The following is a 24324-nucleotide window of genomic DNA, read 5'->3' as shown; positions in this document are numbered from 1 at the left end:
AATGCTGTATCATATTTTATTAGCTTGCTTTTTAATCTTTCAGTTCATCTAATATTGTTTTGTTTTAAATTTCTGTGGCCTCTCATTAGTGGATAAAGGTAAGTTGCCAGAAGCCATTGTTGAAAAGTTGACAGTTGTTAAAACAGTACACCTTCAACTGCAACTAGTTCTCGTTAGACTCTCTAATCTGAAAATGTGTATATATTAATATCACTTTGACTCCTCTTCTGTTTGAACACAAACTTAATAGAATATTCCGTTAACTTTTAGCAATGCAAAGTGATGAGCATTTTAATCTTTGGCTCACTAATTCTAAGTGATGTAAATGTAGGTGTCCCAGCAGTAGGGTGTATATTGTAGATTTGTATAACTGCTTGGGATTTCTGATTAAGTCTACATGACAGGAAGAAAATAATTTTTTTTTCCTGTTGGGTCAGGAGAAAAGTGGTACTTCATCAGCCTAGACTATCAAATATGTTATGATCTGACAGTATTTGCAAAAGACAAAAATAAATGTATGTTTAGATACAGCTATCTGGCTAGGATAAATATCTGATGTGTCTTATATAAAGGAACTATATCACTCACTTACTGAGTAATAGACTTGATCATCTCTTAGGTCTCTTCTTTCCTTACTATGATCCTGCATGAATTTAACAATATAGGTTTCATAATCATTCAAATGAAAGGAGTCAAGTCTTGTGGATAATTAACCACATTAAAAAATAAAGGTGATACATTTGAAAGCACTAACATTATGTGGAAGGAAGGACACTACCCATTCCTTAAGGGATGAAAACTCTCACTGTCCTTAAGTGGGAGTTCTGACCAAGAAAGGGATACTGAAATGGGCTCTATCTATTCTGGGTCACATTACAACCAAGGATTATACTCTATATGTTAAGGCTAGTGTGGTGATTGTACAAATCTCAGATTTTCATAGCTTTGATTATTTTTTGTCATAACCTTAGTTATCTGAATCTAAGTTTTTATTGTCTGTTAATTACCAATGTTTTTCCTCCAGGGTTTAAAATGTGAGACTTTTTTCCTTCATAGAGAATTAAAATTGTTTAATTTGAAACCATTCTGGTTTATCATGCAAATCTGCCATAAGCAAAATATTATTTAGGCAGCCCTCCTACCCACCCACTGCCAAAGTCTTCCATGTCACTGTGGAGCCTGAGGAGAAATATAGGAATCTCTCTCTTTACAATTCTACTGTCATACTGTAGCCTATGTCTACACTATGAGATAGGGGTGTGATTCCCCTGCTCTCATACACATGCTTCTGCTAGCTCTTATCAAGCTAGCACAAGTATAAATAGCAATATTGCTGCAGAAGCACAGGTAGCCACAGTGGAGCCACGGCTTAGCTGTGCAAAGTACAAACCCTCCTGAACCCCATAGGTACATACTCAGTATGACTAAGCGGTGTCTCCACTGCCACTATGGTACACTGCTGTTTATACTTGCACTTTCTCAGTGACAGGGAGCCCAAGTACAGTAACTCCACACTTAAAGTCGTCCCGGTTAACATTGTTTCATTGTTACATTGCTGATCAATTAGAGAACATGCTCATTTAAAGTTGTTGTGCAATGCTCCCTTCTAATGTCATTTGGCAGCTGCCTACTTTGTCTACTGCTTGCAGGAAGAGCAGCCCATTGCAGCCAGGGCCAGCTCCAGGCACCAGTGAAGGAAGCAGGTGCTTGGGGCAGCCAATGCAAAGTGGCGGCACGCCTGGGTCTTCGGCAGCAATTCGGTGGCGGGTCCTTCAGTCCCTCTCGGAGGGAAGGACTGGCTGCCGAAGAATGAAGCAGGGTGGTAGAGCAGCTGCCGAAGTGCTGCTGATCGTGGCTTTTTTTTTCCCCTCTCTTCGCTGCTTGGGACGATAACCACACTTCACAGTCCTCATAGCTGTGAACAGTATTAAATTGTTTAAAACACATACTGTGTGTATATATAATATATAGGTTTTCTTTTTTCTGGTGAAAAAAATTTACGTTAATTTGTATGGGGAAATTGGATTCACTTAACGTCGTTTCACTTAGTCGCATTTTTCAGGAACATAACTACAATGTTAAGTGAGAAGTTACTGTATGTATATGTGAGCAGAGGAATCATACCATCCTTCTAGCAAAGGAGGACTGGAAGGAACTCCTTCAAGAAAGAACAATGCTGTAATTGGCTCAAAAAATTGTTGTTGTGTAGCTGGAGCTGTTCTCTACCCAAAGATGGACCATTCTTGAGTCCCAGCCCTACTTATCCCAGGGGATATTAATTAGCTCCACACGGTGGAGGCTTTTATGGCTATTGGCATCCTAATCAGAAACGATTTTGAGAATCAGTAAGGTACCTGCATTTTTTTTTAAAGCATGTCTTCCCCTACACTTTCATCCAGATGGGGCTAAACAAACCCTCCATTTTCAAGGCTTCCTTGGCCCAAAGAATACTGTTTAAACTCAATCCGGAGGTACATTATCCCCTAGAAGGCTGCATAGTACTGCATAAATTCTTTCATACAGAAACGTTCTTATTAATTCCCCTTGGACAGAGGTTGGTTTATGTCCTGAAGTACAAGAGGGGGTGTGTGTGTGTATTTATACTAGATTTATATATGTGAATAATGACAACATCAACAGTTGACAGTAGTTCATCTAAATCTAGTAAACTCAGTCTCAATGATGTCCTGTAGCAAAGAGTTCTCACTACTTATGTGCTATGTACAAATGTATTTTCTTTTATCAGTTTTAAATGTGGTGCCTTTTAATTTCATTGAATGTTCCCTTGTTATTGTATAGCAAGAAAGGGTAAAAAGGAATTCCCTTCCTTTTATATCATTCATTATATTGTATAGCTCTATCCTGTCCTTTCTCTAGTCTCCTCTCTAAACTAGACAGTCCTAATCTTTTCAACCTCTCCATATGGAAGTCTCTCCCATCACTTTTGTTGCCTGTCTCCGAACCCCTTCTATTTCTGCTTTTATTGACACATTTTTAATCTGTTCTCCATAATAGTGCATGGGTGTCCCATCGACTGCTAACCAGTGGCAGTTGCTTTTATTCTACAAAGAAATTAATCCAAAGTATTAACTAATGGCATATAAAATTTGTCTACAATTCATTCCACTTCCAAACTGCAAGGATGTTAAATGCCCTATTTTCATAGCCCATTTATATATTGTAAAAGTGCCTAAATTGATGATTTTTAATTTTAAAAAATAAATCTCACACTTCATAGCCAAGGTATCTAAGTTTTATAATTCAATAATTTTCTATATAGTCAAAGTATAAACCCTGATAAACTGGGCTATGCCAAGATATTTGTTTAAACTGGTTTGAAAAATACATGCACAATCCACAGTTAGCATAGATTGACCCCTTAAGAATAGAAGAAAAATGTTTGTGTTCAAAAATCAGTCAAGGATTTAGCATTTAAAATGGGCTTACCTTCAGAACTGATTTACAATTCATTCCCTTTCTGTTTCCAAGCTTCAGTACGGAAGAAGAAGGGTAAGGGGAAGCATTTTGTCTCTTGTTTAATCTGTTTCTCACCTTTCCATAGTGAAAGATAATAGCATAACTATAAATGTTGGCATATGGTCCAGTTTATTTTATGGTGTCAAACGTACATTAAATATTGTATATCTTTTTAGTTATTTAGCTGATAACTTGCAAACACATAAAGAACTAACTTTCAGTTAAAAAAACACATTTGAAAATATTTCCCTCATTTCTTCCTTTGTCTTCTCTCCTCCATCTACCTCCATTTTTCTTCTGTCCCAGATTTTTTCTCAATCCCTTGCATATCATCTCCTCAGAGTTACTGTGCTAACTGGCAATCACTGAGAAACAGTGGCAAGTAACATGATATCAGTGTAGTCCTACATCAGTGATTTCACTTGCCCTCTTAAATGGTCAAATGTTACTCACATAACCACACTGTCTCAGGAAATAGGGACTTCACACACAGCTTAAATTCTGACCTGGAGAAATGCTGCTCTGCACAATTTCAGTTTTTAATATAACCTCTTCCACACTGTCCCGTATGCATGAACTGATCCATAAGGCCACTACCCTCTTCTCATTTAAATCTCTCCTTGAGACCCGCATTTGCTGGGATTTCTATACAGCAGTCATCCACTTAATGATGGCTAGGTGGAGGGGCAGATAGATTGACCTTTAATATTTTACCAAAATGTAAATAAATATATGTATATACAAGTTGGTTTGTGTTTAGCTGTATCCTCCTTTCCTCACCCTTTGTATATCACTTACTTTCTTAGACTGTAAGCTCTCTTGGGCAGGGACTGTGTCTTTGTGTCTGCACAGCACCTTACCCAAGGGAGAGCCTCAATCCTGACTGAGCCTCTGTGTGATACTTCAGTATAGTTATAATCAGTGGAAGAAAGTTATGATTGCTGATAGAGAAGATTATTTATTTGTAGGTAGCATGCCCCTTCAGTAGTGAACTATTTCTTCTGTATTGTGTTAGGATAATACAGAGTAAATTCGTTTTCTTTTTTCTTCATTTTTTATTTTTTTTATTTTTTTTAAATCTTTCCTGACCTCCCCTCATGTTGAAACTGTTTTCTGCTGCTAGCAAGATCAACTGCTGGTACATTTTTTTTGCTCAGGACAAGATTGCTTAGAAACTGTCTCTTCAGAATATGAAGGAATAAACAGTTACTGATTTTCTGACTAAGATTTTTATCGCAACAAATATATTTTCATTATATGACTATCAAGAATTTTTACATTCATTTTTGTAGGATAACTCTATAAAATTAATGTTCCCTAGTTATAGGGGAGGGGACTTTTGTGTGTGTGCGCTTGTTTTCTGTTTAGTTGAAGGGAAGAGGGTATAGGCTGTTGGTATTTCTCTTCAGATAGGGATAATATTTAACATCCATACATAAAATTCCAGTTAGGTAATACAAACTTAATCATATAACCTCAAAGAAAAAAATTACCTAGGCATTATTCTAGCTTCTACTCAAGTTATCATATCACAGACCACTGAAACCTCAGCAATACTGTCTGCTGCATTGACATTTTTCTGCTCACCATAATTGCCCACTACAGATGGACAGCATCAGATTTCACAAAACACTTTTTTAAAGTATGAATCCTTTCTGTTTTTTCTTTTGTTGCTTGTAGATAAAGAATTAGTGAATGTGTGAGACATAGCAGTCTGTAACCTAACATCTCTTTATGTTGCAGTATCATGTTGTAAAGCCACAGTTAGGGTGTGTGTAGGTGCCCCCATCAGTCTTGGGGAAGATCAAATAATTTCATGCATTAAATTAAAATAAGTAAAGAGGAGAAACAAATTTAAAAAGTAAAAATGAATTTATTTAACTTATAGTATATTTGTAAACAAAATTGCTTAATTGGCTATTTGGGGAAGAAAATCTTCATAATATTGCACTTCATTTATTACCCTCATGACAAAAATAAATAAAATATTAGCTAAAAAGTCATCTTTCCAAGTCACTAATCAAATTACATTGAACTCTGAGTGATATGTTTTTTCCCACCATAATTTGTCATTTTATTTCAGTAGTCATACAAATAACGTTGGAAATTTGAAATTTATATTTAGTAGAATTAAGAGAATCTTGAACTCTATTCATTAAAAAAATAAATGGGTGGAACTCATGTGGCTTGTGAAAAGCTGCTTTTAATTTTTTATCTTCAATTAGTATTTTGATTATTTAATTTTAGTTAAGTTTTTGATTGATACATGCTCTACATCCAAAAAGGTCCAAAGATCTCATGATTTTGCTAGCAAGGAATGGATTTATCAAGCAACTTCATATTTTTAGGGCCTCTGCAGAGAACAGCAAGGATTAGCTGTTTTAGCTGGAGTAGAGAACTTTAAACGGTCAAGAGAGAAACTAAGAACTGGAGATAACAGATATAATTCCATTTTTGCTGAGCCTACCAAAGACTGTGACACAATAAAGAATGGATTAGATGAGAGGAAAATAAATAAGGATTGCAAAATACTGGGTTAGTGATGGCTGGAAAGTTTTAGATGGTGTCCTTTTAGTATCCAATTCAAAAAGAAAACATCTATTTTTGTTTATTGGGCTTAAGGTATAAATGTAGATGTAGGACTCTCCCTACTTTTGGCCAGATTACCTGCTAGTACAATCTTGCAGGAATATAATAATCATCAGCACAGAAGTCTGACAGGTATCTGGCATCAAGTAGTAGTATTTATTTACGAGAAAAATACCAGTTAATAGCATTCAAAATGAATATTATTGGCTCTGTCCTCCAACAAGCATTCATACTCCATTCCATTACTGTTGTCCATTGTTTCAAAGGTGGCACACCTTAATGGCATCTGAAACAATGAAATCACAGAGCAAATAAATATGTGAATGCTATATAAAGGTTGAAACAAAAAAGTTAACTTGTTTGAAGAAATCATGAACAGAAGGCCCTGGATTCAGAAACCATTTTTAATTTCAACATGGTGGAATATATGATCGAGATTTGTCTGCAGAAATAAAATGGAAATAACAACACCCCTTGTGCAACTTCCTTGAAAACTTCCACTACCAACATTGGTTGTAAATAGGAAAAAGGTTTTCCAGACCTTCACCAGACACTACATTGAAAGATAAGAAGAAAAATGGCACTGCAGCTCCAGGTTTAATGAAGAGTACCTGTAGAATGTTCTTGTAAGTAATATATTTTTGTTACTTATTGGAAGTGTTAGTTGATATTGTAGTCACAAGTAATGATAATGAATCTTGGAATTGTTACCATTAATTAGGACATGCAGTAATGGGTTTTGAGGACAGAATTTAGAACTTGTATGCCTCTGTTATTTTTGTGATTATAGATATTCTGCCCTCATTTATACTGATGTAGCTAAGAGTGATTAGACTTTAGAGAATTTACTGTGGATTCACACCAGTGTAGCAGAGAATAGAATCTGGCCCATATATTTGCCATAGCTGTGGTTTTTAAAAATATTAAAGTATTTGGACTTAGAGTATTGGGGGAAGAAAAGACTTTGCTTACATTTTCAAGTATCCATAATTTTGGGTGCCCAACTGTAAATGCTTTGAGTCTGACTTTTCAGAAACAAACTCTGGCAATTTCATCTGAAGTCAGTAGGTAAACTGGGTGCTGAACACTTCTGAAAGTCAGGGTCTGTGTCTCAAGTTGGGCACATAAAATTGTCACTCTTGAAAACGCTGGATGTCATGAACAGAAATGAGGTTTTTTTAGGTCTCAACATCAACATACAGCTGTCAGTTGCAATCAGTATTATTATTATTATGAATTTTTATTACTTTAAACCACATTAATCTGATTATTCCTAAACATGAAGCCCTTTCATGACAGGTACTTAGTTGTTTTTCTTTGCCACAGAACAGCAATTGAAGAAGGTTTCCTCACCAGCCAAATAAGACAACAGTGTGGGAAAAGCTGGAAAAGAAATTGTAAGTGTTCAAAGGAAACAGTTTTTGTGGCATTTGGGGCCATGTGAGTGGGGATGCTTTGGTATTTGTGAGAAGAGTATTCTTATGAGTTACCATCAGTTAAATATGTAGTACTGTGTTCAGAGCAACGGGCTCTTTGAGCAGTAGAAAAAGGCAGATGTTTCCAGTGTGATACAATTGCATAAATAGAAAAGTTTTCATTTTTTAATATGTTCTCTCTCTCTTTCAGGAACCAGGGGGATGCACGACAATCTCCCACATCTCACCGAAAAAACTTTTTTTTCTTGCCATTTCCCTTTTTTCTTCAATTGTTCATTATTCCATGTTCATTAACTTCTTATAAAGCTTAAAATAAATGTTTTGGATAACTTGTGGTGGTCTGATTTGCTTTCCTTGGTGTGAAAACTACATGTCTCCTGGGATATAAGATTGCAGAAATGACTTAATTTCTTTTCTTTCTTTCTGTCTGTCTCATTTTTTCTTGTTCTTTTTCTTTTTCTGCGACTGAGCCCTGTTTTCAAATGCTGTCTCTTAAACAGGACATTCAAATGCCATTCTCTGTTCTCAGTCCTTAAAATCCCACCTCGCTTGCAGGATGGGGAAGGGTTTTTTGTTTTTATTTTCTGTTCTTGTTTTTATTTTGTATACAGGGACCCAGTGATACACAATGACCATTCCTCTTGCAAGGTAGGAAACTCCTTGTAAGGTAGGTTGAATTTTAAGGCTTTAGGCACATTTTAAATGCCTTTGTGCTTCTTGGATATTGGATATACTGTTAAAGAGATGGTGCTTGAAAATTGGGCCTATAATAAGAATTTTAACATACCAAAGATAGCACTTGTCCATGTCTGCCTCTCTTAGAATTATCTTTTAAGGGTATGATATGTTCATAATATGCAAACGTGATCTATATGCACTGGGGTGAAATATACTGAGTCATAAAAGTACATATAAAGCCTGCTTGGAAAAATAGCCTAGATTCCTCTTAATTGTGAATAGATATATACCAAATACTCTTATGTGTCATGTGTTGCTGTTTATAGGTGATTGATTTATATGTTTAGTCAATCTGTTGTTACCAGCAAACAGTTTTATGTTTTAATATTTATTTTTAGATATTTTATCTTTTTCTTGGTCTTTCAGTATAAGGGGAGGTATTTCAAAACAAACGTATTTCTATCCAATTTTCTTAAAGGGAAACTTTTTTTAGATGGTTTATCTTTACTTTCATGCTGTTCAGAAACTGTAGCTTATTTAGAACTATGTTGCAAAAGCTGGCATTACTTTCTCCTTTTACTACCCACTGAAGTTAAATTTTCTGCATAGTATTTGCACCATGGTAAATGTTTGAATCTGGTGTTATAACTAGGTGTGATCCTGCAAACTACTGTTTGAGTGGAGCCCTGTGGCCACGTCAAGCATCTTGCAAGTCGGTGGTCCACATTTGTTCCTGATTAATATATATATCCACTGTGGCAAATTCTCCATCATGGAGCAATTTAAAATTGTTATCTATGAACATTGGCCTAACTTTGAATAGAAAACTGCAAATATTTTATTATTATGTATAATTTTTTTAGCACAGGTATCTTTTTAAAAAAGAAACTGTAAAGGCCATTTGAATCTTCAATAACCTATTCAGCGTTTTAAAACCTTAGCATGACTGTATTCTATTTTAAAATAATTTGTTTGGCAGATTTTGATTGTTTATATTATTTTCTTATCACAAGTGAGAATCCCAAAGTGCAGATTTGGATCTGGATTTTACCCTTCAGGGTGGTGCTTCAGAACCAGGGTTTTGGCTGAGGCCATCTCTATGTTATCACCCGTGCACTAAAGAGTTGGCTATACTTCAGTCTTCATTGCTAAATTTTCTTTTGAGCTAATTTTTGTCCACCCAATCATACTTGTACAGGTAACTCAGGCTAACAGTTTCCAGCATGACTGCCTAAAGTTAGTCATGTAATTCTATCTTTAGACATCTGCATAAATGAGTGGCCTGATTTTTCAGAGATGATGAACATCTAGTGAGCACACAGTTGCAGGTGTTCAACCCATCACAGTCCGGCCATCTACTTAATTAGATGCCTAACTTTAAGCATGCAAGCTTGTAAACATTGGCCTAGACCCACTGTACTTCACTTACCTAATTTGCACTCACTTCTGATTCTGATCTCTATGCTAAAAACAATGAAAATTCTCCATAAACCAAAAATAACTGCACAAGAGGTTAAATTTTTGACAAAAATAAATGAACATAGTTGACAAACAGATTTTAAAAATACACATGCATTCCAATACCTGTGCATAACTGAGTATATCTTTAATTCCAGTACTATCTAGAGCAGGGGTCAGCAACCTTTTGGAAGTGGTGTGCCGAGTCTTCATTTATTCACTCGAATTTAAGGTTTCGCATGCCAGTCATACATTTTAACATTTTTAGAAGGTCTCTTTCTATAAGTCTATAATATATAACTAAACTATTGTTGTATGTAAAGTAAATAAGGTTTTTTAAATGTTTAAGAAGCTTCATTTAAAACTAAATTGAAATGCAGAGCTCCCCGGACTAGTGGCCAGGACCCGGGCAGCGTGAGTGCTACTGAAAATCAGCTCACGTGCCACCTTTGGCACCCATGCCATAGGTTGCATACCCCTGATCTAGATGCATCTAGTTATTCCAAGGGAGGGAGTAGATAATAAGGTATATTTGTCCCATTGCCATCTGACAAAGACAAATAAGTGCTTTTTGAAGATTTATGACAAGAAAAAAGGAACCATACATGCTAGTTAAAGCAGTGAAACTGAGATGAACTTCGCAATCTTACATTTAGATAAGGCAGTGCATCAAGAATTTGTGTGCTTTAAATACATAAAGGGCTACAGTTTCAAAAGTGAGAGTGCGGGAGGGATGGGTGTACTGGATGGCCATCAGTTTTCAAAAGGAAAATGTACATGCGGAATCTTTGAATGTGGTTGATTGCAGATGCTAGAAAAGGTGGGTGAAATCACAGCATGAAGATGCAATTGGCATTGCATTGAGTTTTGTATAATTGATTGTTCCTGGCACAGTTTCTGTCTGTATCTATCTTAGGTATTTACAAGGCACCTATCACCTTGGTACCTAAGCAGTTTGAAAAATGCACCTGCAACAGGAGGCATGATGCAGATACAGGCAGAGGCCCAGGTCCAGAGCAGCAGTGGCAGGTCCCAGGAAGCTCCTCAACTGCATTACAGCTGTTGTTGAGCTCCTGGTTACACTTGTTGTGCCCAAGGAACATCTCCACCTACCTGTCAGCAGGAAGACGCTGCCCCACAACTCAAGTCCAACAACTCCATTTGTGGGGAAAACTAAAGATAATGGAAATGGCAACGATCCAGTAGCAGAGGTGAAAAAGAAATTGTGGGATTTGAAAAGGAGGGATTCTTAAAGAGCAGCACACTTCAGGGGAGGGATCCACTGCCAGTCCAAGTGGCAGGTAAGGCACAACACAGGCTTAAGTCTCTCATATGAACAAAAAGTAATTAAATACTTCTGTCCCTAGAGTCTGTCTGCTATCCAGTGCCCAGTGTAGCCTGTGCTCTGTTCTTGGCCTGCTATCCCTACAGCTGGGTAGGCCTTGCAGTTCTCTTTGGATTACAAACCAGAAAATGCAATATAAACAATCTCCAGCATTCTAAATAAGTTTACTGGCAAACTTGAAGGACCGATACCATGCAAGTGTGACAACGCCTTTCATGGTGCAAGGAGCCAGCACTACATGGCAGTACTCCAATACCATGACCTTATCCATGCCTCCAGAGACGTAGCGTAATCCTGTCTCCTGGCACTATTTAGCAGACGTCTTGCCTGCAGCATCCAGAATATGTAGTTTGCTATATACAGAGCAGGGAATGGGAAAACACAAAATAATGAACACAGAGACATGACAAATGTGTCACTCTGGCCATCAGAAGAAGTTACAGCATTGCATAAGCTACTACGTCAGAAAAGACTGAGTGCAACAAGCACATGAAAGTATCAGTACAGTGTGCACATAATCAGCCAGTCCTGTCTTTTGCCAGCGAAACAGAGGACTCATTTGACAACACAGAGGAGAAGGGAAGCCTATAATACTGGCTCATTAGTCACTATGCACAGGCCAGCTTAAAGAAATAGTCAGGTCTGTTGATAAATGCAATAGAATCAGCAGGCTGAAGCAGAAACCATCCCACAGAGATCTGATTTTGATTTTGGAAAACAAGTGCATGCTGTGTGACCAGACCTTAAACTTAAAAAGGCAACAGGCCCTAAACTCCCAGATCTTTGGTATCTTCCCCGCTCACCATGTGCGCACTCCTTTCTGACTTTCCTACTGGACAAATTGGGCTGTGGCTAAAGTCTCATTGTGTCAGGGCAAGGTGGGATCAGTGACATGGAATGAGTCCAAAATTCATGAGATCATCAAAGCTTGTTGCTTCACCCCTTAAAGTATTTGTATGCTGCCAGGAAATAAAATGACTTTGTGAGACGTGTAAGCCAGGTGTTCAGCTGTGCAGTTTTATGTACCACTGTCAACAAGCTGCCTTATGTGGGTACAGGCATTATTTGATTGGATGCAAATTATCATTGAGGTCAGAGGGAGTCTGGACAGTTCCTCACATTTCCCTTTGCCATTAGCATCACATCATGGGCAGCCACAACATGGTGCTTGTGCCCACTATCTTTAAAACTTCTTCTAAAAAGAGAGAAATGTTGTTTAAGCCAATTAAGAACAAAATTGGTTTGTTGATTCACATTTTGTTAGATATTTATGGTTTCTGTTGCACCAATGACCTGGCATATTTACTGTTGCTTGTGAGGAGTCAGCCCATTGCCAGGTGGTAGGGTTGAGGCAGCTGGTTCAGGTAACAGTTGAACTTTGGTTTTAATTCTCCTGTCACCAGTTGTCAGGGCAGTGAGCCACTTGGCCATCTATTCCTCCAGCTGAGCAGTACAGTTTCTAGGCAAACCAAATTTTCCATTTCCACCATGGTAACTGACACACGATTTTCACTGTTCCAACATAGCAGCTGGTGCCATTATATTAATGAGTTCCAGTCTGAATTTATCAGGGCAACCTTCAGTCATCAAGGAAAGGATTTCTTGGGCAGAAACTGATACCTTTGACACTGTGGCCTGAGCTCTTGACCCTGAGCTAAAGTTTCCATAATTGCCCTGCAATGAATGAAAGTGTGTGTAAGGCTATCCCTGTGATACCCCCATGCCCATATTTAATAAACCTTACAAAAAGATAGTTACTTGGGTTGGTTGAGTGCTTTGTTAAAAATAATATAAGTTATGAATTTAGTCCCTTTTTCCTTAGTGGCTAGTTAGTAAACCTATCCCAGTATCTGTGAATGTATTCATTATTCATAAGTATTCGCCAATAGTTTTAATAACTATCTATCAGTCCATTAGTTATTCACAAACTGTTTGCTTAGAATATTTATCATTTGTGTGATGATGATGCTATGCCAGATGATACCGTTTCAGCTCCCTGACTTGGAGACAGAAAATATTTAAGTAGGAGAATGACAAATTATAAACTTTCATAATTCCATTTTTAGAGAAATAACCACGTGTGCTAATATTTGTGAAACTTTCCAGGGTCACAGACACTTTCATAAATATTGCCCAAATACGTGCGAAAAAACAAAAATAATGACCCCCCACTAATTCACAAATTAGTGGGCTTTTTCCGTTTTTGCTCTTTTTAAAAAAAATTCTTTGACTTGTTCTATTATTTACCATTGTTAGGAGGGCTCTGTTCAAAGTGCTTGGCAGGAGAATGGAGTATTCAAATATGGGGAAATTTCTGATGTATCAAAAGAATGACACATTTTGTATGACCAGTGGCACAATTAGTATGTATATTCCCTTTATCTCTCTGATTCCATACAAATTAACTGGAATGTGTGTTTGCTTTGTGTGGTAAAAAGAAGGCCCCTGTTTTTTTGCATGTCTACTCTAATAGAGAAGTGTTGAGAACTAATTTTCATGGTCCTATACTGTAGCTGCTAAAAGATAAAAGCTGTGGCTGTCTGAGGGGAAATAGAATTGCAAAGGCAGCAGGTATTACAGAGGGATAATGTCCAAGTCCCTTTCAAAATTTTCATGCAGTGGAAGAGCCAATGATTGCATGACAACTTGTCCCTAATATTCATTTCCATAAGGAGCTCATACCTTTTTACAAATACGATCTCATCCTCACTTTCCATAAAACATGCAACTGGACAGTCCAATCAGACACAGACCGAATGTGAATACTTTGAATGTGAATACTTAAAATAGTGAATATATTAAATGCACAAATAATATCCAGCATAAAAATTAATCAAATTAAATAATTATATTAAATTATTAACTGTAAGTAGCCCTTTAGATAAATATAATACTCAAGGCATTCAGATAGTGAGTGATGAGGACCCTAATGATGATCTAGACAGACAGAGATCAGTGTATAAATGTGCTGATATAGGGATCCTTGGGTCTCTGAGAAGGGGTCTTAAAAATCAAGAACAAAAATGTATATAAAAATCACTCCAGGAACTCCTGAACAAACAATAAGCCCATTAACAAAAATGATTTATCTGATCTCAAAAGCATCCATCAGAGAGAAATGCACAACTCCAGCTGAAGTTCTTAGGAGCAGCACATGATGTGTATCAAAGAGCAGAATGTATTCCTTAAAGAGCAACGTGGTGCCAGGGCATAGATATGATATCCTAGCACCAACACTACAGAACAACCAGTTAGTGCTGATCAGCAGCTGTTGTTACTTAGATGTGATAGTCTTACAGTGGTGCTTCCACATATCCCTTGCCTGAGAGTGAAAAATGCAGGCTCTTTGGGCTAAATTATTGTATTATTTAGCCAAACAGCCCCAGATAAATTTCTTATCAAATTGTCTTCCCAAAACATGTGATAGACTCATTACTTATTTGTTTCAAGCATGAAAAGGGTGAGGGGTTCCAGCCACAAACGTGAACAAATCAGAAATGGTGCTGAGTAGATCATACTGTAATGAGAGCTGATGATTGATGTGAGTGCAAAAAGTCTAATCATTTTCAGTTGGTGGGAGTATATTTTTATATATGAGTGGATTTAGATTAAGCACACTTGCAATGTCCTCTTCAATAGCATTATTAACCACTCCTCCTTCCATATTAAATTGTGCACAGGGAAGCACTTGCACCCACATTTCCACGAAACGTCCTCAGTCAAGGGAAGACACAGCCAGGAGAGAGCAAAATGAAGTTTATCTTACATGGGAAAAAAAAAAAAATCCTGGTGAGCAATGTCCTCAAATAGGATCACATGCTGTTTGGAGAAAGCAGTGAGAAAATAATGCATACATAACAGATAAGGCTTGGAAGGCCATTGCTCACAGGATAAATGCTGTTGGCAACCACAGTTGCTCTACAGCTATGATTGAGGGGGGGAACCCAAAACACGGGGGGGTGGAAGGGTGATGTGAAACGTCGGACAAAAGAGAAGATAGCCAGCAGTGCTTCAGAACAGCAAAGGGCTACAACACAGGCCAGTGGTGGAGCACATCTGACACCACAGGAGACTCAATTGGACAATTGACCCTGAGCTCATCACAGGGATTTCTGACTGTGACACCACTGCAATTCATAGGTGAGCTTTTTGAGAGGTTCACTGACACTTTCTGTCACAATCACAATGAGGTGTATTGGTAGTTATGCCATGGGATCCAGCACAGCTGTGTGTGTTATGGGTACAGGACAATGTGCACTTATATAAAGTGGTTAGTAACTTCAACTGCCACATACCCAGTTCAGCCACTAAACTTTAGTCTGCCCTTCTGTTTGCCCAAACACAAACACTGTGGTTTTCCCAATTGGCTTCTTTCTATGTGTTGTCCAATGCATGTAGATTCCTCCATCTTCCTGGCCTCAGATACAGTGGTTGTTGCTCCTCTATTTGATTGCCAGATGTCACTGGGGAACAAGATGGGGAGGTTCCTGGATGCTCGGGGCAACCCAGACGTCAGAGAGCGAGCTCACCCTCCACGCCTGAACAAGAACAGGAATCTTCAGAGCCTGCTTCCGATGAAGATTCACCAGCCAGAACTACAGAGAGTTGGCAGTGGCCATTGTCGTCATCAGAAACACACAGCAACGTTGGAGAAGATTTTGAGGGATTTCAAACACCGGAGCGGACTCCAGAGTGTACAATGGACATACAGTCTCCTGGGGATCAGTCACTCAGTAGGACTCCTCAGTTTGAAAGTGACTCTCCTGAGGAGGAGGGGAATGATGAAATGAATGAAGAGCACCATGGTGTTCAGCCTGTCCCTAGGGATCAGGGTTGGAGAGGGCAGCCCCACCTAACAGAGGGGGAAAGGCTGTTGATGGAAACCAACAGTAGGATTGTGCAGCTGCTGGAAAATATCAAGAGGGAGCATGCACAGTCCATGGGTCTCATGTCACAGTCTATGGGCCGCATGGAGCTGCAGCTCGGCATTGTGGCTACATCCACAAGAGCCATCCATAACTACCTGTCTGAGATTTTAGCTTTCCTCAAACAGCCAAGGACACAAGTCCTTGAAACACGTATCTCCCAAAGAGCCACCCCCCATGTTGAGTTAACCAGTGCCTCGACATGGACTGGTGAGGATGCAGTGGCAGCCTCCACTGTATACTTACCAGGGGATCAAGGAACAAGTGTCTCTCGAGAACCACCACAGGCCACTGTGCCTCGTTGCAGTGGCCGGCTGCAGAGAGCCATAATTGAGAGGGCCTCATTGCCCATGCCTACACGCCAGGCAAAAGGGGGAGGGAAGAAAAAATAATCACAATAACTATAGGATTTTTAGGTTTTTTTTTTTAATGTGCCTGTCCTTTTAATTCTTAGCCATAAGGCCATGAGTGGCAGAACTCAACCATTTCTACATTTTGGCTAACATAGTATTCTGGCTGACTAGATTAGTCTAACATTTTGTAGTTTATATTTGCATTGTTAACAATGTGTGCTGCTGGTATTTGAAGAACATTTGCCTCTGTTCTTTCACTTTAGCCTCATGAGAGCATTTTTTTACACTGTGCCAAGCATTCATTGCTTTTCTTACAAATACAAGTCATTTCTTGAGGCAACTGTTTTTTGAGTTTTTTTTTTCCTTCATTACCCCTATCCCCTCTGAGCAAGCATTATGGACTTGGTGGTAAGTATACAGGTCTTGGCAATACTAGCCTCAGAAACTGTGTTCAATCAGTCTTTGCCTGGTGTTTCTGGCATGCTGGCCTGAGGTGTTGGGGTTAGCCTGTAAGTGCCTTTTTGGATCATGATCGTTCTTATCCTCTGTGAGTCTCACAAGGTCAATCTCTAGCCCTTCAGGTGGAGCTAATCCACATTTCTTGGCTATGTTGTGTAATATGCAGTCTTGCCAGGATTATATGGTGTATTGTGGGGCCTGTACAGTAATATGCCTCTAGGCACCTGACTCTCATTTTTAGAGTTCCTTCTTCGATGCATCTGGTGGCTTGATGGGTGGGCAGCATTATAATTTTCCTCTGAGAGAGTCAGGGGATATGGAACAGAGTCATTAGCCATGTCTTTATGGGATAAGTACATTTTCTTCAACAAATAAATATATATAAATATATTATTGTGGGGAGACCGACCCTAGTAATACCTAGCAGCCAGACCTCCTGAGAATGTAAGAGTCATGACATGCTGTTGGGCACTGTGCTACTACATCTGTAATTAAAACTTTTGCATCACAAATGACCTGCACACTGATAGAATGGAACTTCTCTCCGTCCCCTTAGGCCATCTAATTTCCTGAGGGGAGAGTGCCCTGAGCAAAATATAGGTGCGATCAGTAGCACGCAGGACATATGGAAAGTGCACTTCGGAATACAATTATTTTATGACTGTTGGTGCTGTCTCTCTCGGGGAAATTTAATACAGTGGCACTCAGAAATTGCTGCATGCATGCAGAGGCATCAGACTGGCTTATACTTGTGATATCTCTGTGGTCCTCTGAAAGGTTCCAGTTATAAAGAGCCCATTGAGCAGTTGCATCTGTAACTATCTCAAGTGTAGCATGGCACCTGTGTTTGACTCTCCAGATCCCCATGTAAGTTTTCATTAAAATTTAGGAGAGTTTGATGGTCAAACATACTGAATTTCTCCTCTGACGAATGTTGGACATTAATCTTTGGCCTAAAAATCCTGTACTACGGATGCATTCGGGCTGTGCTCTGGCTGCTGAGCCAGTGGACACTCCTCTTCCCTTTCCCCTTCTCTGAGACTGAAGTTGGTCAAAATGTGAGCAGGAAACATTTTACTACTGTATAAATTAGACACAAACTGCTCCTTGTAACAGTTTGTTTTGCTTGTGGCTGCATTTTGCTAAATGACTGAGTTAATGATGAAATGCCACTGGTTTGGGCTGATCTCTGGTGTAGGCATGTTGCAGATACATTTTCTAGTTAAAAATATTTCTCCTATGACCAACTGCATGCAGGCGCTCACCCTTTAAGAATTCCATTTGGGTCCACTTTCTTGTGTGCCACCAACACACCACTCATGCCAGGTGTAAATTCTTGCACCTGCTTTTCATTTGCGCCCTATCTGTGCCTCTTCTAAATTTTGTTTTGTTAAAATTGTTTATATAGGTAGCCTCATAAATAAATACATTTCCAATATCATGTGAGAGCCCCTCTTGGTGGTGCAAGAATACATATTACAAAAATATGTCAAAACACAAAAAAGGAGAGGGGGGAGGAGCAGTCCACTAGCAATGTTGACAAAAAGTGTTCGTGTGCTGCCTTTTGAAAATGCATTACTGGCACAAACATGGTTTGCGCACTACTACTGCGGATGTGAACAACCTATTTTAAGGGTAGAGCCCTTTGAAAAATTTGCCCTTAATATCTACTTTTTATTTCTTTTGGATGAGTTTATAGTGGAATTACATAGAAGTCAAGAAAAGGCCAGTTGATTCTCTTGACATAGGTAGCGCATATCTAATCATATAATGAAAATGTATTTATTTACATAGTGCTGTCACTTTAAAAGTGTGGTGGAATGTGGGGGCCATATATTAAGATTCTGGTGTATTCTGCAGGACCCGCCATGTAGCTGCTGCCATTTTGGATTACTTTTACTCCACCTTATATACACCCTAGCTGCTTTGGAAGCTTCAAAATTTTTGTTCTAGTTTTAAAATGCCATCTTACTGGTCTACATTTGTGCTCTGATCAAAGACAGCAGTGCCAAAGGACAAGTTGGGTATCATTTGCAACACTGCCTGTACTGCAGTTTGAACCACTGCTAGGTGCAAGATGCCCCTAAAAAGACTTTTTTGCAGAACAACTTAATCATATCAACTTTTCCCTCTCCACTCCAACTTGCTTCCGCTGTTCTCAGCTACGACTGGAAAGGAACCAAATACAATTTGAATGGGAGCAGCTATAGGGTGAGAAGGACTGAGGAGCTGACAACATTAAAGCTATAAAATCACAAAGAATAAAGTTCCCCACAAGCTGATGTGGTAGCAATATCAGATTTTGTTAGGAAATCTGCACAAACTGATATTGTGGTCAGGTCAAATACTAAGATCTGACTTCCAGTATTGTCTTGCAAAATCAGTACAGTTGGAGATTATGTATGTTTCATCCCCTAAATGAATATTTCCATGCTTTTCAAGTGTCTGTCATAGCCTCATCATTCTTTCCCTGTAGTTTTTTTGTTGTCTGAATAGGTGTATGGTATGTGTCTGTTCAGAATAAAGGGAATACATTTTTATATGGTATATTTGTTGTTTACAGATTTTGGGTGTCTAGGGCTTCAGTCCCCAAAACACCACTCTGTCTGGATCCCAAGAACAAATATTTAGTCTTCGGGGATCATATAAAGGGCTGGAGAGATGTAACATGAAATTCCCATGCCCTTGTTGCGATCAATGGTAGATACCCCTAAACTTGATTTTGCAACCTAGCCATATTTTTTTTCTGTGTAGCTCAAATGCTTAAGGCTAAATCCCTGGCTTTCTGATACCTTTTGCCCATCAGAAAAAGTTACAGGTATTTTCTTCTGGAAAGTGCACAGTTTGAATTACTGTTAAAACCATATGGAATGTGATTTTTTAAAAAAAATGTTTATTTTATTTGCTTGTGAAGGTTTTAAGTGTGTTTTTTTTTCTCTCCTCCCCTTGGATGGTCTATTATATGAAAAGAAATAAAGCAAACAAAAAATGTAATACTAACTCCAGTGGAAAGCAGACAGTAATACTTCTGAGTAAGCCAACCACCTACAACATTCAACTTTAATAATTCTAGCAGCTGGTCCTCTCCTGCTCTCTCCCTCTCACCCAGTGCTCCAAAAGTCTCCTCTCCCAGAGCAACAGTCTTCCCAAGCACAGAAGGCTGAAAGTAGTTCCTCCATTTCTGCACCAGCCAGAGCTGCTGTCTAGGGAGAGACAAATCTCTCTTCCTCTTGCCTACTTCCTGTCCCTTACCATACTCCTAGAGTCTGAGCGTGGCTGCTTTTCCAGTGAGGGATCAAGCTCAAATCTGATACTTTGCATGGTGGTGCCACTTCTAGACCACTGGACAGCTGTTTTTAAGTCGGTAATAATCTAATGCACTAGTTCTTATTTTCTCCTAAACTGAATTATCAAACCTGTGAGATGCAGACATACCATACTTAACTCCTGAAAAGTAAGGTGTGGCTTGACTAATGCTTGTAAAATTTTTAAATTGTGGAAGCCTAAGACCAGAGAAGCTACCAGGCTAAGCAATCACTGCTAGTTGGTTCTAGTACATTACTTCTATGAATACACATAGGTTGTGTGACTGGTGCCCTATTGCTTTAGAGAAATAAAAAAGAAAAATGCCATCCTAGCTTAGCATGACTTGGGGTAGTACATATGGTGCCAGTTTGCAGTCTGAGTTCACAGGAACAAAAAATAGGGTGAAAGGGGCATTGCGGAAGGTTGTTGGTTAGAGCATAAGTTTTGGATTCTAGTCCAAGTTCAGAGACTGAATCACTCAGTGGCCTTAGGCAAATAACGTAATTACTCTGTGCCTCAATTTCCCAACCTGTAATAAGGGAGTTGTAAAACTATGGTTGATTGCATAGTGATTTGAGATCCTTGGACTTAAGGCATTATATTGGTGCTAAAAATATTAAATAGTATTACTCCTGCATTTGGTTTATAGTCAAAACTGGAGATGGACCTGAGTCCAAACACTCCTGAACTTCGAGGGATCTCACATGTTCACAGATGATTCCTATCACTATATAGCATGCTGAATCAAAATCCCAGTTCTGAACCACTCTTCCTCACTCTTCCTCAGAGTTGGGAAAGTTCTGATCCAGATTGGAATTTTGCCTATTTGGCCCATTTCTGACCACAAATATGATTGTTTTAACCAAAACTAATATAAAGCACATTTAAAGTTTAATTAAACAGAGAGACATGGAGCAGTTTCCAATAATGCTAAATTATATTGTCTAATAGACTGACATGATGAATAGATTAGAAAGTAATTACTGGCGAAGAAGAATAGACATAAAGAGCACTTTTGAAGTACTTGTTGTTGTCCAAAATATCACTGAAATTCTGGTGACTAAGAACTGTCTGCTTATCACTATGTGAAACAGTGCTCTGTGGGTTCATTATCTCTAAAGGTCTTCTTTCCGTTTCTATATAGATATTCTCCCTTCACATTTTGAAGGTTTGAAGAAGAGGATTGTTTTTCGAGTCACACTAAGTAAACATTAAATGCATGCAGGCTTAAAACTAAAGCATGCATGTTACGCAGCAGCAATAAATAAGTGCTCGGCTTGCACGACTTTTGATGCTCAAGCATTGCCTTGTTAAAATGCCAACAACAAAAAAAGCCACCCTTTTTCTTTGCATTTTTTGAAAAGTAAAACTCTTCCTTTGACCTTGCAATAGATTAGATTTTCAGTCTTTGAACAAATTATATTTATTTTAGTGAATACTTTTATGTTACAGATAAAGTGGATGAAATTGTACCAGTTTCCAAGCCATCAAGAATTACAGACAATGTGACTGTGGACTCAAGAGTGGCAACGATTAAACCGCGGCCTTCCAGTAGATGCTTTCCTTCAGCTACAGATATGAATGTGAGTGACTACTAAATTCTTGCTTTCACTTATGAAGCTGTGGTTCTAGTTAGTTAGGGCTGGTCTACACTTGGGCGGGTATCGATCTAAGATACGCAACTTCAGCTACGAGCTGAAGTCGAAGTATCTTAGATTAATTTACCTCTCGTCCTCACAGTGCAGGATCGACGTCTACGGCTTCCCTTGTCAACTCCACTAACGCCGTTCGCGCTGGTGGAGTTCCAGAGTTGATGGAAGCGTGTTCGGGGATCGATATATCGCGTCTAGATGAGATGCGATAAATCGATCGCTACCCGCCGATACGGGTGACCAGATGTCCTGATTTTATAGGGACAGACCTGATTTTGGGGTCTTTTTCTTATATAGGCTCTTATTACCTCCCCCACAACCCCTGGTCCTGATTTTTCATACTTGCTGTCTGGTCACCCTATAGTACTGCTTTAGTAAGTCCGGTCTTTCTATATACACTAGTTGCCAAGCTGTTATATATACACCAGCAATGGGGGGTTTATAAATGTAGTTAATCATAATGATTATTCTTTATCACCGTTCTAAGCTTCGTCATTGACAATAAACCTAACATGAACCCTTGTCTCATTACTGGGTGTGTTTACTCCCAACAACATTGATTGTTTTAGTTTTGACTAGATAAAGTTGAGTAATTGATAGGGGGAGAAGACAGCAGTAATGCTATAAAAAGTACTAACGATTGAAATTCTATATCCTGGAAAACTACAGATCGGGTGTGTAATTCCTATCTCAAGAAAACACAACCACACTAGCTCTGATTGAGTTAATACCCTAAAAATAGAGTGCAGGCAGGAAGAGCTAGCTGCCCTGACTACATACCCATTGGAGGGAGTAGGCACACACTTGGGGCAGCTAGTGCTTCTGTGTGCTTGTGCTGCTGTGGCTACACTCAATTTTTAGCACACTAGCTTGATCAGAGGTAGCATGGGTGTTTCTCCTTTATCTAGGAATTACACTCCCAGTTCCAAATGTAGACAGCCTCAGATTTGAGTTTGCTTCCACTGGTGGTAAAGTCTTATGAGGAAAAAATAAATGTTTTCCCTTCTGTCTAGCTGCATTTATTTTCCACTGAAGTAGCACCAATCCTTATTCATACGCTTCGCTCTTGTTAGCTGCAGAGGAAGGAATCCCAGAATGATCTGAATTATATCAGCAGTATTGTAGAAAATAAATAGGTTAGTGACATCTACAAGTGGGAAGGATGGGGCACTGGACTGGGACTTGAGAGACCATGGTTCAGTTCCTGACTCAGCCAATGACTTCTTATGTGACCTTCGGCAAGTCACTTATGCCGAGATTCTCAGGGAGAGTTACGTGCTGAAATATCTTTGCGAATCTGAGCCCTAGAATCTCTCTACTTAAGTTTCCTATCTGTAAAATCGAAATAGTACTTCCCTACCTCAAAAGAGTGTTGTGAGTATAAAATCACAAATCATTATGAGGCACTTGGAGGACAACCTGTACATTTGTTAGACAGATTGGGGGCCACAGATTGAGGATAAGCAGCAGTGTCTTTTAGTGAGTTGCAGACAATCACTTTTTGTGAAGGCGTTCAGCTGCCTGCTAACATAGCCCCCGTCCTGATCCCAAAAATAATAGAGCCCCTTATCCTTCCTCTTCAAGGCTCGGTAACCCACAAATGGTCCCCAAAGTTGCTTGATCCCGCTTAAAGGAGTCAAGTTACAGTAGCCAAAGGGGAAGCAGTCCTAGAGTTGTTCTCTGCAGCAGAGAGGGAGATGGCATGTTGTGTCTCTTAACTAGGGGGTTGGTCTGGAGAACCCAGCTCCACAAAGAAGAGACCGAGCCCTAAGGCGCTACTGAGCCTGAGAGGGCTGGCTGCCAGCTGAGCCCAGTAGGCCTTCCCTGCACTTGGAAACAGGAGTCAGCTGGGACTTGAGGCTATCCTCAATTTACTCCTCTCCTTTCCAGGAATAACATGTTGTATATCCCATAGTCTGTTTGGTCCTAGATTCCCTGTAACTATAAATTGTAATGCCAAATTTGTGTTAGTTTTGCACTGGGCTGGAGGCCAGGTGAAGGCACCAAGTGCAAAGAACCCAGGCCTATTGAGAGAGGAGGGAAGAATTAAGGGGCTTTACCCCTTGAGGACCAGGGGCACCCTAGGAGCGGGCTAAACGCTAATGAGAAAGAGGAAGACTACTGATTATTCCATGTTCTGAGATGTGCCCATAATCTGTTGTATAAGGGGTAATTTTTCTGTTGATCTGCATGTATTCCACACTGAGTGGAAAATAAGCTGGCTTTCTGTCTCACCTTCATCTGTTTGATAACAGCCACCTGATGCATCTTTGTATTTTTAATTTTCCCACCTCCCTCCCCATTTTAATTTGTCAATTTATTGCATAATTATGTTTAAAAAATCCTAACCTCTCTTTCTTGCCCTGCTCTGTCTTACTCACCCTGCTTCTGCCTCGTCCCACCAGAGTCCCTTGGCTCCTCCCCTCTTTCTTGCTCCTGCAACACCACTTCCCCTATTCCTCCCCATCTGCATTCCAGTCAGACGGCTTCCTCTTTCTCATCACTGCCTGTGTGCCAGCATGGGGAGCATTAAGACTGCAGGACAGTTTTCCTGCTCCCACTTTCCATATCTGACACCACAATTGGTGTAATTATAGGGAAATTCCTGCTCAGCCCCTGGACTGGAGCATGGCAGTGCACACAAAA

The 24324-nt window shown here is 39.3% G+C and overlaps 1 protein-coding gene across 9 annotated transcripts in view; it reads left to right on the top strand.

Annotated features, from left to right (window-relative positions):
- Positions 1 to 24324, top strand: part of SHANK2 (SH3 and multiple ankyrin repeat domains 2) — a 698629-nt gene that overhangs the window by 649508 nt on the left and 24797 nt on the right. For 8 of the 9 annotated variants that reach the window (XM_050955213.1, XM_050955215.1, XM_050955214.1 and 5 more), the window contains one exon: positions 21479 to 21609. In XM_050955213.1, coding sequence (XP_050811170.1) covers positions 21479 to 21609 — 131 coding nt within the window. Of the gene's footprint in view, positions 1 to 89; positions 99 to 3489; positions 3511 to 21170; positions 21231 to 21478; positions 21610 to 24324 lie in introns of all 9 variants that reach the window. The other variant, XM_050955220.1, reaches the window with a different exon arrangement.

Source organism: Gopherus flavomarginatus, chromosome 5, assembly GCF_025201925.1.
Source record: "Gopherus flavomarginatus isolate rGopFla2 chromosome 5, rGopFla2.mat.asm, whole genome shotgun sequence".
Lineage (NCBI taxonomy): Eukaryota > Metazoa > Chordata > Testudines > Testudinidae > Gopherus > Gopherus flavomarginatus.
This window is presented reverse-complemented; position numbering and strand designations above follow the sequence as displayed.